At 42.7% G+C, this 15,913-nt stretch overlaps 1 protein-coding gene across 1 annotated transcript; it reads left to right on the plus strand.

Moving 5' to 3' along the window:
- Positions 1-664: 664 nt before the first annotated feature.
- On the plus strand, positions 665-3,398 carry LOC124008654 (odorant receptor 131-2-like). Its single transcript, XM_046320132.1, has 2 exons — positions 665-1,874; positions 2,248-3,398. Exons 1-2 carry the CDS (start codon positions 832-834, stop codon positions 2,306-2,308), a joined length of 1,104 nt encoding a protein of 367 aa, XP_046176088.1. The 5' UTR covers positions 665-831; the 3' UTR covers positions 2,309-3,398.
- The last annotated feature ends 12,515 nt before the right edge of the window (positions 3,399-15,913 follow it).

Raw genomic sequence — 15,913 nt, forward strand, 5'->3', positions numbered from 1 at the left:
TTTAACAGGTGGGAGTGGGAGAAAGAGAGAGTGAGAGGGGGAGAGCGATTGAGAGGGAGGAAAGAACGAGGGAGAGCGAGAGGGGGAGAGAGAGAGAAGTATTGCCAGGCTTCTGTCCAGTACAGGAGGATCCTGGAAAATGAATCAAGTGATTCCCGAGGGGGAGGAGCAGTAGGCGTGGATGGTCTAAAGTTTACGGGAGGATAAGCACATTCTCAAGTAAAGTGTTTCATAAATACCAACTTTTGAATGAAAACTGGCGCACCCATGTTTTGGGGCATATTTTGTGCATACGTGACATTTATAAATGTGACCCCTGGTGGTCCTAATTCGAAATTAGATCACAAAGTGATTATATCGATTGTATTATATTAGTATATTTTGACGTTTATTAATCAAGTAAATTATTTACTGTATGTGGTTGCATAAATTAGGCTATATACTTACTTCTCAGAGTAATATGCCTGCCCTGTATCAGAGCAGCGCGTGTTGATGGAAAATGTTATTGTTTATCATGACGTTTGATTATTTTAGAAAGAGTATATATCTCAAAAGCATACAGTATTCACGTACTTCCCTTTGTGAATGTGGCGATTGCGCACTGTGCACACTGGTGCGCTTTTTGGGGTTGGAAGACAGACAGGCAGCCAGAGAGACAGCGAGAGAGATAGAAAGAGAGAGGGGTTTCTCATACACAGACATTGCATTGCATTGATGTCTTGGATGTACTCTGATTGAGTAGCCTAGTTAAGCGTTTGGGGAAACTATAAGAAGGCAGAAGCAATGAAGAAACAACTACACCAAATACCCTAAATACACCATCAAGGAATAATGTCGATGTATAACGGGACTGGAGAAACGGGCGGAAAGGACTACACCTATGTACGGGTTTGTGCGTCGACCATCGCCTTTATAACATTGGCATTCTTCAACATCGTCATTAACTGGACTATACTGCGCGAGGATCGACTTCGGGGCCATGCGCGCTTTGTGTTGGTTTTTCACCTGTTGGTGTCCGCTCTGGTGTACTTCGGAATGTGTTCTGTTTTCTACCTCCAGATATACTTCGACACCAGGCCGGTGGCATCCATATGTGTGGCCATGATAACCGTCCTAATCACCAGCGCGTCCAATATCCTTCTGACTCTCACTGCTATGTCGCTGGACCGTTATTTTGCTGTCTGCCATCCTCTGTGGTACAGTTCTGTCTGGCAATGGCCTTGGCTAGTTGGGCTACTGACATGGGGACTCGCACTGGTTATCCCCCTCACTCTGCTCTCCAAGACAGAGATGCTCGGCAGTGATACAAATGTGGAATGTGGAAGGGAACAGCTGAAGAAAGGTGGCCTGGAAAAAATATTGTTGATATCTGTGTGCACGGCGCTCATTCTGTACAGTTATGTAAGGATACTGTTTGAGGGGCGACGGTTGGGAGTGATGAATCGACGCAACATGGTCGGATGCAAGACCCTCGCCCTGCACGGTACTCAACTCGCCGTATACATCCTCCCCAACTTCATGAACTTTGTGCTAACAGTTCTCCAGAAACAAGGACACATTCAGCCGGGGACCAAAGAACTGTCTGCGGTGGTTAGTTTCGCCTTCTTCAGCTTGGCGCAGTGCGTCGCACCAATCGTCTACGGGTTGCGTAAAGAGGAACTCTTGGAGCAGGTGCATCGCCGATTCCCTTGTTGTTCCCGCCACCTGAAAACCGTCCTGGGCCCGGTTTCCCAAAATCATCTTAAGGCTAATTTTATATTAGAGCCCAAAAGCATAGGTTCTAACAATGACTTTAGCCTTAAGATGCTTTTGAGAAACCAGGCCCTGGAGTGGACCTGGCGTGCCATAACGCCTTGTCTGCATTCCCAGTCAAGGTATGTGATCAACTATTTGTGGCTAAGATACTGTACATACCATCAAGTGTTACATACTTTATGCACACGTTATGCACACTCATTAGGTGAGCCAACATGGATACATGCTGAAAGACAATAGGTGATGACTAAATACTCAAGGATGTAGACCAGCCAGAAATAGCAGGGATTATTACCAAAACCATATATATTATTATATACTGTATATTCTCTGACAAAGTTAAGTTGATAGTTGTCATTCGCTGTTTTGCCTTCTTCCTTTTGCGGACATCAGTTTTAGATCATGTGGGTTGTGAGACTACAGACAAACATCGCATGGCTTCAGACCACCTTTTATCTACTCCTACTTTTAATATGTTTCTTATTTCCTCAGTGAAAGAAGACTGACGTTCCAGACACTCATCTCACTGGAGCCCCCACAGACCCCAGTTTGAGGTGACGCCGGGAGCTTAGAAGCCACCGTTCCAGACACTCATCTCACTGGAGCCCCCACAGACCCCAGTTTGAGGGGACGCCGGGAGCTAAGAAGCCACCGTTCCAGACACTCATCTCACTGGAGCCCCCACAGACCCCAGTTTGAGGGGACGCCGGGAGCTAAGAAGCCACCGTTCCAGACACTCATCTCACTGGAGCCCCCACAGACCCCAGTTTGAGGGGACGCCGGGAGCTAAGAAGCCACCGTTCCAGACACTCATCTCACTGGAGCCCCCACAGACCCCAGTTTGAGGGGACGCCGGGAGCTAAGAAGCCACCGTTCCAGACACTCATCTCACTGGAGCCCCCACAGACCCCAGTTTGAGGGGACGCTGGGAGCTAAGAAGCCACCGTTCCAGACACTCATCTCACTGGAGCCCCCACAGACCCCAGTTTGAGGGGACGCTGGGAGCTTAGAAGCCACCGTTCCAGACACTCATCTCACTGGAGCCCCCCCAGACCCCAGTTTGAGGGGACGCTGGGAGCTTAGAAGCCACCGTTCCAGACACTCATCTCACTGGAGCCCCCCCAGACCCCAGTTTGAAGGGACGCCGGGAGCGAAGAAGCCACCGTTCCCGTAACTTCACTACCCACGAGTACTTCTCCTGTGCTCCATAGACTGGGCTGAAGACGTTTTGTACCAGACTGATACTGCCTTTCAGATGTCATTGAGACAACGGTGGATGGGGGGACACAGCAACCAGACGAAAGGTGTCGCTCTCACTATAAACATTTGAGACGAGTCTCCATTCTTTTTTGCCGATGAACATTCATACAGTACTTGGTTATCCAGCATCTGTACAAAGCTGTGAAAGTGCTTCTGTTCTACCCAGGATGTCGTGACTTTATAGGCTTGGGGCATCACTATGGACAGACCAGCCTCAGACGACCTGTAATGCATTAAATTAACTGCATTAACTGTACTGTGTCAGTTACTTGATGTGGAATAGAGTTCCATGTAGTCATGGCTCCATGTAGTACTGTGTGTCTCCCATAGTCTGTTCTGGACTTGGGGACTGTGAAGAGACCTTTTGTGGCATGTCTTGTGGGGTATGCATGGGTGTCCGAGCTGTGTGCCAGTAGTTTAAACTGACAGCTCGGTGTATTCAACATGTCAATACATATCATAAATAAAAGTAGTGATGAAGTCAATCTCTCCTCCACTTTCAACCAGGAGAGCTTGACATGCAAATGATTAATATTAGCTCTCTGTATACATCCAAGGGCCAGACGTGCTGCCCTGTTCTGAGCCAATTGCAATTTGTCCTTTTTTTGTGGCACCTGACCGCACGACTGAACAGTAGTCGAGGTGCGACAAAACTAGGGATTGTAGGACCTGCCTTGTTTATAATGTTGTTAAGAAGGTAGAGCATCGCTTTGTTATAGACAGATTTCTCCCTGTCTTAGCTACTACTGCATCAATATGTTTTGATCATGACAGTTTACAATCTAGGGTTACTGCAAGCAGTTTAGTCATCTCAACTTTCTCAATTTCCACATGATTTATTACAAGAGTAGCAGCTCTGTGGTCGAACTCGCTTCACTTCAGTTTGTGTCATACAATCCATTCTGGTTTGCAGTGCACATCCACTAATAAGGAAGGGGTTTTAATGTTTGTTATCTACACACAATCAGTGTTCATACATCGCTTCAACTCATTCCTGTAAATGCCTGGTAAGTCGCTCTGGATAAGAGCGTCTGCTAAATGACTTAAATGTAAATGTAAATGTTCAGTAAAGGAGGATGTTGAGGTAAAACCAAAATTAATGTTGAGTTTAGTAGACTAGAGGGGTTGCATTTCACAAACCCAGATTACACCTGGTTTTAATCCTGGACTATAAAGTGCTTTCAATGAAGACTTGTCTCAACATGCTTTTTTGTTTAGGTTAAGGATTAATATGGGTTTATGTACCTGGCCTGCCTCTCAAATGAACAGAATTAGACTTTTAAGAATGATGGGGGGGTACTACTAGGCTATATGGGATTGTTTTAAGAAGGTCAAACCAAGGATAATTTTTATATTGGATTTAGAATTTTAAAACACTGATGTATCAAAAAAATCATTTTCTGATTAAAAATTATTTTGTTGCCTTACAGCTATTAGCCCATGCAAACGCATTCAAAAACAGATTCACAACATGGAACAACAGATTTATTTTTGGGACTAAAGGAAGTTTGTTCTTGAAGTGTCTTTCCTATATCTGAGAGAATTTTTTTTTCAAGTATTTAAAACCCCTTGTGTTTTCCACTCAACAGTCTCCAAATACTTCTGAATTTTTTTCCGACGTACCGGAGGACTTTCACACAAGTCTTTGGGTATCCTAGAGCAAAACAACCATGTACGTGTTAGTGAGTCTCACCTTTACACACTCATAATAGTGTGTAGCCCAAACTGTTACAGAAAGAAGTTGTCAGATCAGCCGATTTTCAGATGTCTCATGGTCTGACAAACACAGCTCTAGCTCTGTCACCTTCCACCACAGAAACGGAAGTGTTACATAGGTGGATGTGGTGGATTGAGACGCATCAAATGCCTCCCCCCAAAAAAACATAATCTCTCTATCTTAGATTATGGGGATTTTTTATTATGGTAATTCGATTTATGCTGGGGTGTGGACATCGACCTTAATAAGGTGAGTTCAAGTGACAGAATGGATGTTTTTCAGGTGGACATTTTATTTATTTCCTCAACACATTGTCCCCTAAACCCTATGGTGCAGTGCACTGGCCAAGCTTCGAGACAATAAGCCAGTGGGACAATGTCTGCAACATGCTGGTGTAGACAGACAGATAAGACATTTCCTTCAAAAGTTCATGAACATTAGAGGCATCTGCAGTCCTGTGAGAAGAGGCACTGGCCAAATATGTGCGTGGGGTGGGTGTGGTTTAAAGAATACTCACTATTACCTGACAATTCTCCAATGAGAGTCAGTTAAAGCTATTATCTTCACTTAATAATGCATGCACATGATAGCATAACTAAATATTGCTTATGGCTAGCAATCTTTAAAAACAACTTTGAAAGGAGCACTGTAGGGCTAGCAGACATTCAGAACAGGGCAAATAAGGACCATTTGTTCACAATCCTGCTAAGGCAGCAGAAACTATGTTGACCCTATTACATGACCTATTACAATTAATGGACCTGCTATTACTTTTAGCTGAGAAAACATATGCACTTTGGTCCTTGTTAGTCACAGTAGTTGTAAAAGAATGGTATTAAGACCACATTTTTCTTCATCAAGTCACAAAGTGCTACTGAACAGCATTTTTGAATACGTTTCTAAGGCAAATATTTCAAAACCTAATATTAAACATTTCTTGTATGTACTGTATGGATTAATATGGACTGAAACTAAGCAGGACTAACCAGTCATGCTAAATATGATGAAGGTGCACGCATAGTTCCATCAGAAAGTATTCACATTCCTTTGACTTTTCCACATTTTGTTGTTTTACATCCTGAATTTAAAATGGATTAAATTGAGATTTTGTGTCACTGGCTTACACACAATACCCCATAATGTCAGAGTGGAATTATGTTTAGACATTTTTACCAATTATAATTCAAAATGAAAAACTGAAATGGCTCGAGTCGACAAGTATTCAACCACTGTTATGGCGAGGCTAAATAAGTTCAGGAGTCAAAATGTACTTAATAAGTCAGCTACTAAGTGGCATGGACTCGCTCTGTGTGCAATAATGGTGTTTAACATGATTTGTTAATGACTACCTCATCTCTGTACCCCACACGTACAGATACTTGTAAGGTCCCTCAGTCGAGCAGTGAATTTCAAACACAGATTCAACCTCAAATACCATGGAGGTTTCCAATGCCTCGCAAAGTAGGGCACCTATTGGTAGGTGGGTAAAAAAAAGAAGAAAAATACATTAAAATAGCCCTTTGAGCATGGTGAAGTTATTAATTACTCTTTGGATGGTGTATCAATATAGCCAGTCACTACAAAGATACAGGTGTCCTTCCTAACTTAGTTGCCGGAGAGGAAGGAAACTGCTCAGGGATTTCACCAGGAGGCCAGTGGTGACTTTCAAACAGTTACACATTTTAATGGCTGTGATGGGAGAAAACTGAGAATGGATCAACAACATTGCACTAAAGTAAAACTGCAAGAAATGTGGCAAAAGATTTAACTTTATGTCCTGAATGCAAAATGTCATGTTTGGGGCAAATCCAACATCACTGAACACCACTCTTCATATTTTCAAGCATGGTGGTGGCTGCATCATGTAATGGGTATGCTTGTCATCTGCAAGGACTAGGGAGTTTTTAGGATGAAAAAAAAACACTGAAAAGAGCTAAGCATAGACAAAATCCCGAGTGGCCTAATTATAGCTTGACTTAAAATCGTCTTGAAATGGCTGTCTAGCAATGATCAACAACCAACTTGACAGAGCTTGAAGAATTTTAATAATGTGCACATATTGTACAATCCAGGTGTGCAAAGCTTTTAGAGACTTACCCAGAGACTCACAGCTGTAATCTCTGCCAAAGATTACTCTAACATGTATTGTCTCAGGGGTGTGAATACTTACGTAAATTCAATATTTTTGTATTTCATTTTCAATAAATACAAATCTTAAACCTTGTTTTCACTTTGTCATTATGGCGTATTGTGTGTAGATGGGTGAGGGAAAAGACATCTACTTTCTTAAGGCACTCTAGAAGCCCAGCAATGCATGAATATATCTAAACAAAATCTACAATATCCACAGATTGACATGGAAGGGCATAGGTTTAAGAAAAGGGGGATACCTAGTCAGTTGTACATCTGAATGCATTCAACTGAAATGTGTCTTCCGCATTTAGCCCAACTCCTCTGAATCAGAGAGGTGCGGGGGGCTGCCATAATCGACATCCACGTCTTCGGCGCCCGGGGAACAGTGGGTTAACTGCCTTGGTCAGGGGCAGGACGACAGATCTTTACCTTGTCAGCTTAGACTTCCTAGTGAATTAAAGTCTCTCATTCAGCTTACTGAATGCAAAATGTTATCAACATTGCATTCATGGTACAAATCAAATTAAAAAGAGGAGAACTGATCATACTAGCTTGCAGTGTTATACTAGGTTGAACATTCAGATATACTATAGAACAATCATGACGACATTACATAAAGTGCCTTCAGAAAGTATTAAGACTCCTTGACTTTTTCTACATTTATTTAGGTTACAGCCCTATTCTAAAAATATCTATTTTTAAATAAAAAAAAAAACAGTTTTTGATTTATTTTTGCTAATAATAAAAAGGGAAATATTACATTGACATAAGTATTCAGCCCCTTTACTCAGTACTTTGTTGAAGCACCTTTGGCAGCGATTACAGCGTTGAGCATTCTTGGGTATGACGCTACAAGCTTGGCACACCTGTATTTGGGGAGATTCTCCCATTCTTCTCTGCAGATCCTCTCAAGCTCTGTCAGGTTGAATGGGGATTGTCACTGCACAGCTATTTTCAGGTCTCTCCAGAGATGCTCAATCGGGCCTCTGCCTGGGCCACTCAAAGACTTTTCCCAAAGCCACTCCTGAGTTGTCTTGGCTGTGTGCAGTCTCTGTTGGAAGGTGAACCTTTGCCCCAGTCTGAAGTCCTGAGGGCTCTGGAGCAGGTTATCATCAAGGATCTCTCTGTACATTGCTCCGTTCATATTGGCCTTGATCCTCACTAGTCTCCCAGTCTCTGCCACTGAAAAACATCCCCACAGCATGATGCTGCCACTACCATGCTTCACCGTAGGGGTTGTGCCAGGTTTCCTCCGGACGTGACGCTTGGCATTCAGGCCAAAGCGTTCCATCTTGGTTTTATCAGACCAGAGAATCTTGTTTCTCATGGTCTGGGAGTTATTAGATATCTTTTGGCAAACTCCAAGAGGGCTGTCATGTGTATTTTACTGAGGAGTGGCTTCCATCTGGTCACTCTACCATAAAAGCCTGATTGGTGGAGTGCTGCAGATATGGTTGTCCTTCTGGAAGGTTCTCCCATCTCCACAGAGGAACTCTGGAGCTCTGTCAGAGTGACCATCAGATTCAATGTTCACCTCTCTGACCAAGGCCCTTCTCCCCCAATTGCTCAGTTCGGCTGGGCGGCCAGCTCTAAGAAGAGTCTTGGTGGTTCCAAACTTCTTCCGTTTAAGAATGATGGAGGCGACTGTGTTCTTGGGGACCTTCAATGCTGCAGACATTTTTTTGGTACCCTTCCCCAGATCTGTGCCTCGACACAATCCCGTCTCGGTGCACTACGGACAATTCCTTCGACCGCAAGGCTTGGCTTTTGCTCTGACAAAAGTTTTATTCAATCCATTTTAGAATAAGGCTGTAACGTAACAAAATGTGGAAAAAGTCAAGGGGTCTGAATACTTTCCGAGGCCGCTGTACATAAGCGCTTTAACATTCGTAGTGCATGTGAGAACTCCAACCTCAATCCCATACCATTCAGTGCGGTCAAGTTCCAGCATTGGATTTCCGATTCGAGACACACATTCAGTACCGTCTTTGCGTTGACCAGTTAATAATAGATATATACATTTCTCAGGATGGAGTCAGGTGTTATGTTCAGGAGTTGGCGCTATATGGAGGATAATATAACTGACTAAAAAGACAAAGGGCAGGTGTGGGACAGATGGAGTGGTGGGTCAGAAAGGTAGAGTTTCGGAATGATAGGGAAAAGGAAAGAGGGGAGGCAGGGGACAGTTGAAGAGAGGGAGGAGGAGAGAGGGCATTTAGAAGCCCATTGAGCCGGAGGGGAGACGACCCCGCCGTTCTCCACCACAGCTGTAGAGATGGTCCTCGGGTTCTTGAAGATCTGCTGGGGAGCAGACACTTGCATGATCCTCTCATCGGCCTGACACACAAATCATTAAAATCCAGGCAGAAAATATTTACACAAGAAGCAGTCTAATATCACACAGTCAAACTCTGTCATTTAGTAAGTTCACCATTCTGAGAGAGAGAGAGAGAGAGAGAGAGAGAGAGAGAGAGAGAGAGAGAGAGAGAGAGAGAGAGAGAGAGAGAGAGAGAGAGAGAGAGAGAGAGAGAGAGAGAGAGAGAGAGAGAGAGAGATACAATCAAACATCTTTTGAATTGATACAATCACACAACTACCATATTCACCACCATTCGCCCACCTAGAGTAGGATGCTCTTCCTGTGTTTGAGGAGCAGCTCTTCATCAAGGGCTCCAAACTGCTCAATGGATGGAATTGTCTACAGGATACAGACTGAGAGAAACCATAAAGAGGCAGAATGAGCAAGATATATAACAGATTTAAAAGACCAACCAAGTATACAGATATATAAACAAACATCCATTACATTCATACTGACAAACAGATCAGTTTGTCTCTCTATTACATTCACCAGTTCTCCACTGGTGGCCAGTTCTGGGTGAACAGTTCCATGTAGTGTCAGTCATGTGTCCAAACCGGCCTTCCTACACAGAGAGAGAGAGGAGAGATGTGTTCATAAAGTGTGTGTGTGTGTGTGTGTGTACTGTGTATTTTGAAGGTGTGTGTATGCGCCACCAAGCTCTTGGTGGTTTCTTCAGAGCCATCTATAGGCTCCTCAGCTGCTTACCAGCATTCTGTACACCCACACTTTGTTATTTTGTATAGCTAGATGCACATCTTAAAGCTATAGTGGTGTAATGCTATAATGGTGGAGTAATGCTATAATGGTTAATGCAGCTAATACAGTCTATACAGGAAGTTATTGTACTTAATACAGTCTATACAGGAAGTTATTGTACTTAATACAGTCCATACAGGAAGTGCTATGTGATAGCACAGGAAATGCTAATACAACAGTGCACTCACTATCAAACAGAAAACACGTCCTGTTCACAACAGTACAGTTTGTGACTTTACATTGCTTTACACTGCTGAGTAATTATCAGCACTTACACATAATTATTATTGGTAACAGAATTGTAGCCTCGTATGTCTTATCAAATCTTTGCTTCCTAGTATTCTGCATATTAACCATTGAGCCTCTGTTACCTGGAAACCGTTCAGTGCCACGAATAGCCAGATTATGACACTGGTCCCTTCGAAGATCAGGAAGATTCTTAGACGTTAGAACTTGCTCGACTCTGGAATCCTGTATCCAAGCAAACACACACACACAAACATAACATGTCAAAATGTCAAGTTAAGGAGGTTGTCTCTGAAAATGTAGCTAAGACTGTCTACCAATACTCTTCATGCGTGAAGCTCAATTGAACAATTTAGACATTTCACTTTTTAAACTATCCCTTGAACAGTGAACCATTTGGCCAGTTGGATGCTGAACCATCAGTATGATGCAACAGAGCCTCAGCTTGCATTGAGGAGGTTATCTATGACAGTATCGCTCTGAGAAGACAGTGTGCACAGTGGAAGAACTATGATCTCTGTTCTGAAAATAGACTGGGTTATACATACTGTAAAGCAGTGGTTCTCAACTGGTTTCAATCATGACCCAAATTAAAGCAGGTTGTCTTAGTTGCAAACCAATATGTTGATGTCGCAATTTTTTTTTAACGAAACAGCGAGCTGGAAAACTATTTCTACTACTATGTTTTGTAATACTTGTTGCAATTATGAAAAAGGAAATAATTCAATTTTACCCATATTCTTGATGATGAATGTTAATAAGATCACTGGTTTGAGAACACAAAATCAACCAAATTGGCTAAATAGCACTGCTAATAGCTCTATATTGAAAATACTGCGATTGAAAAAAATTTGATCAGAGGGTAAGTTACTTAATCACATTCTAACCCCTTTTTTTGTTTTTTACTCAGACACCGGCAACCCATTCAAAACTTCCCGCGACCACCCACCAGTTGAGGATAGCTACTGTAGAGTCCACCGCCATCACATACACGTTGGCCAGATGTAAGTTAAAGTGGCTATGGCGTGGTAGCGATATCTTCCAGTAATACTTACCTGAGCTGCTGTATTCAATAGACTAGTGGTCACAGTACAACACAACAAGTAATACATGACGAATTGCAACAGTTGTCAGTTGCGGTGGTACAGTGGAACTACATGGTGTGCAGGCTTTTGCTCCATCACAGCACTAACACACGTGATAGATTAGGCCTAGTCGAATCGTGTGAATTAGTGCTGGGCTGGACCAAAAGTCAGACCACCCTGGGGCTCTCCTGGACCAGGGTTAGTGAGTACAATTGTAATCTGTTACGTCTTGTGCATAGATTTGATTGGCTATTCCACCTGCACACTGAATATGCTCCAAATGACCACCTTATTGACCATTTTAAGATCCACAAACATCTTAGTCAGGACCTTTACAAACAGACACATTGTGTCTTGTGTATTTATAGCACAGCGAGACCTTTTGTTTCTACCTTAACCTCACCTCATCTTCAGCCATCTTTTCCTCAACACCCCTACAATGTTTCCACCACCGCCCTTACATCAGCCTGCTGTTTCAACACGAATGAGGTTTCTGAGCTGTGTGGTGTTGTTGTTGTGTGTGTGTGTGTCTACGTGTGTCAAAGGCTGCTTTCACAGAGGCAGCCTAATTCTGATATTTTTTCCCACTAATTGGCGAAGCACATCCAATCTTTTCACATCTGATTTTTTTTTTAGAGCCAATCTGATTGGTAAAAAGACCAATTAGTGAACAAAAATATCAGAATTGGGCTGCTTGTCTAAACACACCCTATGGGGCCTGGTGGTTGTTCTGTAACATGGCATGCAGCGCTCAACCACACCCAGAACCTATGAGTGTTCTCAGAACTGAAGAACAAAATGCATTTCGGAGACATCTCACCTTCATGAAGCCCATGCCTCCCATGATCTGAACGCACTCGTAAGTTACTGTCCACGCTGCTTCCGGTCAATAGAGATAGTGTAAACACGCAAACCCACACACCGCATTCATTTCTCAAGCCCCTACATTTCAAAAAGCACAACTCTGACACAGCTTTTCCAGTTACCTTGATTACGATCATGTCCCGACAGCTAGGCTTCCACAGAATAAGGAAGACCACACATAAACATGGGTGGGTGTGAATTACAGAGAGAACCCAGCTAGCACATACTGTTCGGAGAACCATAGTTTCTTAGAGCTTGGTGAGAGCGTGGTTGTCCTATGGTTATTTTTCATACAACCTTCCCACAACTTTCTGGGAATGGTGCAGGATGGTTGCTTGGCTTTGGAACATTCTCAGCACATATAAGAAACTTGACAAAAAATGTTATTTTCTTGATATTTCATTACTTTAACAGAACGTTTCTTAAAAGTTTAAACATGGTTACATTTCATTTAAATGTTGGTGATGTTATAGGAATGTTCTCTAACAGGTTGGACATTGAGAATATTCTCAAATAGTTCAGAGAACATTAAGAAACAAAGTTATTCTGTGGGACTTTCAGGACTTCAGCTTATAGGGTTCCTGATGGTTCAGACATGTTCTCAAATTGTTTCCAAATACTTTCCATAAAAAACACAAGAAAACTTTAGTAACGTTCAGAAAACATATTCATTCCCCCATTCTCAGCATCAACAAAACCCTCTCTATCATCTAACTTGTTAAATGTGTTGAGGTGTATGGGCAGAGCACACTTATCTTAACTAGTGCTTGTTTCCTTTGAAATCGGGTCTGTTTGAATAAAATGGTTACAGGCTTTGGTTTTTCCATTTCTAATTCGAGGCTGGACTGTTAGCACGTGGGGCACACCAATTTGGTGACACCTCGTTAGTCAGTATATGTTACACTTGTGCTGGTTTGTCATCGTGTTAGTGGGAAGGTGTTTCACCTGTGTCGGCCCAGGTGATGTTTAAGAGTGGCTGGACCAGTGCTCCCGGTATATTGAGCAAGGCGGAGCGTCACCACCTTCAGTGAGGCGGAGCGTTACCACCTTCAGTTGGAGCGCCCTATTTGATTTCTAGACAAACCCTACATTTTCTGAGCTTCCCCTGTTAATGTTTTGCTCCACTTTTTGATTTGCTTCCTGTCTTTACGTTTGGTGTGGGTTTTAATGAAGTTTGCCTGTTCTTGGGCAAATGTTGTTGGCGCTCATGGCAGGTGTCTTTTAGGTCCCAGTTGTTGTTGCTAGTCAACTTTCAGTGGACACCCACATGAGTTTCTTTCAGAACCCCTCTTAAAACCACAACTGTTTAGTGTTGGTTGTGGTTAGTTCCCCCTTCTGTTTGAGTGACATTTATTTCATTTTCTTGCTGGAGAACAAAAGACTAAAATGAACAGCTTTGTATGGTTAAAAAAAAACAGCATGCTAGCTCCATCCTGGTGGTGCAGTGGACTAATGCCAGAGAACAGAAAATCATAGGTTCAAATCTTACTGACGCCGTGCCACAATAATGTTTGCATAATTAATGCCTAAGCAAATTAATTTCCAAGTGTCTCTTGTGCTTGGTGTTCAACACAGTTAGCCCAAACTAAGCCCACAGTAAAACATTCTCAGAACCTCCCTGCAACCTAAAAATGTACGTTCTGATAACAGGCAAAATTTTCACTTCCATTCCCAGAACATTTAAAAAAATGTTTCATCGGTCAGGAAACTTTGTTCCCAGAACCATTGGGAAACCAAAAATGTACATTCCCACAACATCCAAGGAACCAACTGTCCATGTTCCCACAGATCGTGTAGACCATGGATTGTAAAAGAGACCTACAAAATTAAAGGAAGCACATAATGTGTGTCTGTGTGTGGTTCCTCTGATGACCACCTTCTCTTGGACAGTTCCGTAGTTGTGGATTTAGTTGCCAAACTGGTTCCTGTTGGCTGTGTGGTCAACCTGAGGGAGACATACAGGTCCGTATGAGCAGAGGGACCTGGCTTTTAAAACCTCAAATACTGAAAGTATAGTAATGTAAAGTATAATAACCTCAACGTACAGTAAGTTAGTAGTTTTTCCTTGTCGTCATTCTTCTCAGACTTACACGTTTTGGTGCCCATAAGGAAATGCAAATTTTAAAAAGATAGAATTTGAGTGAAGGCACAAATAGTTAGTTGTCATGAATGGAGGAAGCTCATACTCAGTCTAGCTTTGTCAGAGAGAGAGGAATATAAACAATAAGAAACATCACACCTTGAGACACCAGCTTCAAATTACCTCAATACTGGGACTTGTTCACATGTTTTCGGGGCAGGGCATTTAGCAATGGAGGAAGCAAAAGGCAGATGCGAGGCCTTAACCAAAGATTCTAGGTCTCACAGTGAGCTGCAACTACAACCCACGAGCTGTGAGCTGAAGGCTTGCCTTGCATAAATACAACCAACCACAATAGGGGAGCTGAGACGGGGGCTAGAAGTAGCAAAATAACTCAACTACTGAGAAATACCAACCACAGACTCCACAAGGTCTATATGTGTGTGGTGTCAGTGGTGAAATAGCATGTGCATATTTTTTTTTTAAATAATCTGTTAGGCCATACTGTGTATTATTAGTTAGCTACAACATTATCTAGCAATTATTCTATGATATTTGTATATTCCATGTCCTCCTTTTAATCAGATGACTTTATTATTATTTATTGTGAATCTGTAAGATTTGTCAGAAATGCATATAGAGCAATATCTAAAAAGACAAGTTGATCATGCTGCACCCTGAAGCTTCCACAGGATATGGCACTGCAAAATAAGGTGCCAGTACAATGCATGATGGGGAAATTCCCCCCAACCACTACCAGGGGAAACAAGTGTGGCAAAATAAAAGGCAGCAGTAGAGTGAAGCAAATATAAAATACTAGGCACCTAGAGAGAAGCCCATCTCACCACTCAACCCACGTGGCGTCATGCCCAGTGTAGGTTACCTATTGTCATTACCAATGTGGGTGGGCGCCAATCCCACACTACACTGAACAAAAATATAAAACGAACATGCAACAACTTCAAAGATTTTAGTGAGTTACGGTTCATGCAAGAAAATCAGTCAATTGAAATAAATTCATTAGGCACTAATCTATAGACTTCACATGACTGAGAATACAGCTATGCATTTGGTGGTCACAGATATCTTTTTAAAAAGTAGGGGCGTGGATCAGAAAACCAGTCAGTATCTGGTGTGACCACCATTGGCTTCATGCAGCGCGACACATCTCCTTTGCATAGAGTTGATCAGGCTGTTGATTGTGGCCTGTGGAATGTTGCCCCACTCCTCTTCAATGGCTGTGCGAAGTTGCTGAATATTGGCGGGAACTGAAACACGCTGTCGTACAAGTCGACCCAGAGCACCCCAAACATGCTCAATGGGTAACATATCTGGTTGGTATGTAGGCCATGGAAAATTGGGACATTTTCAGCTTCCAAGAATTGTGGACAGATCCTTGCAACATGCTGAAACATGAGGTGATGGCGGCTGATGAATGGCACGACAATAAGCCTCAGGACCTTGCCATGGGATCTCTGTGCATTCAAATTGCTATCGATACAATGCAATAGTGTTCGTTGTCAGTCTGCCTGCCCATACCATAACCCCACTATGTGGCACTCTGACATCAGCAAATTTCAATTGTGCAGAGCGGCCTTGTACAATTGAAACGGCGATTAATCCGTCAAGAGCACACTTCTCCAGCGTGCCAGTGG

This window comes from Oncorhynchus gorbuscha, linkage group LG21 (genome assembly GCF_021184085.1).
Source record: "Oncorhynchus gorbuscha isolate QuinsamMale2020 ecotype Even-year linkage group LG21, OgorEven_v1.0, whole genome shotgun sequence".
Lineage (NCBI taxonomy): Eukaryota > Metazoa > Chordata > Actinopteri > Salmoniformes > Salmonidae > Oncorhynchus > Oncorhynchus gorbuscha.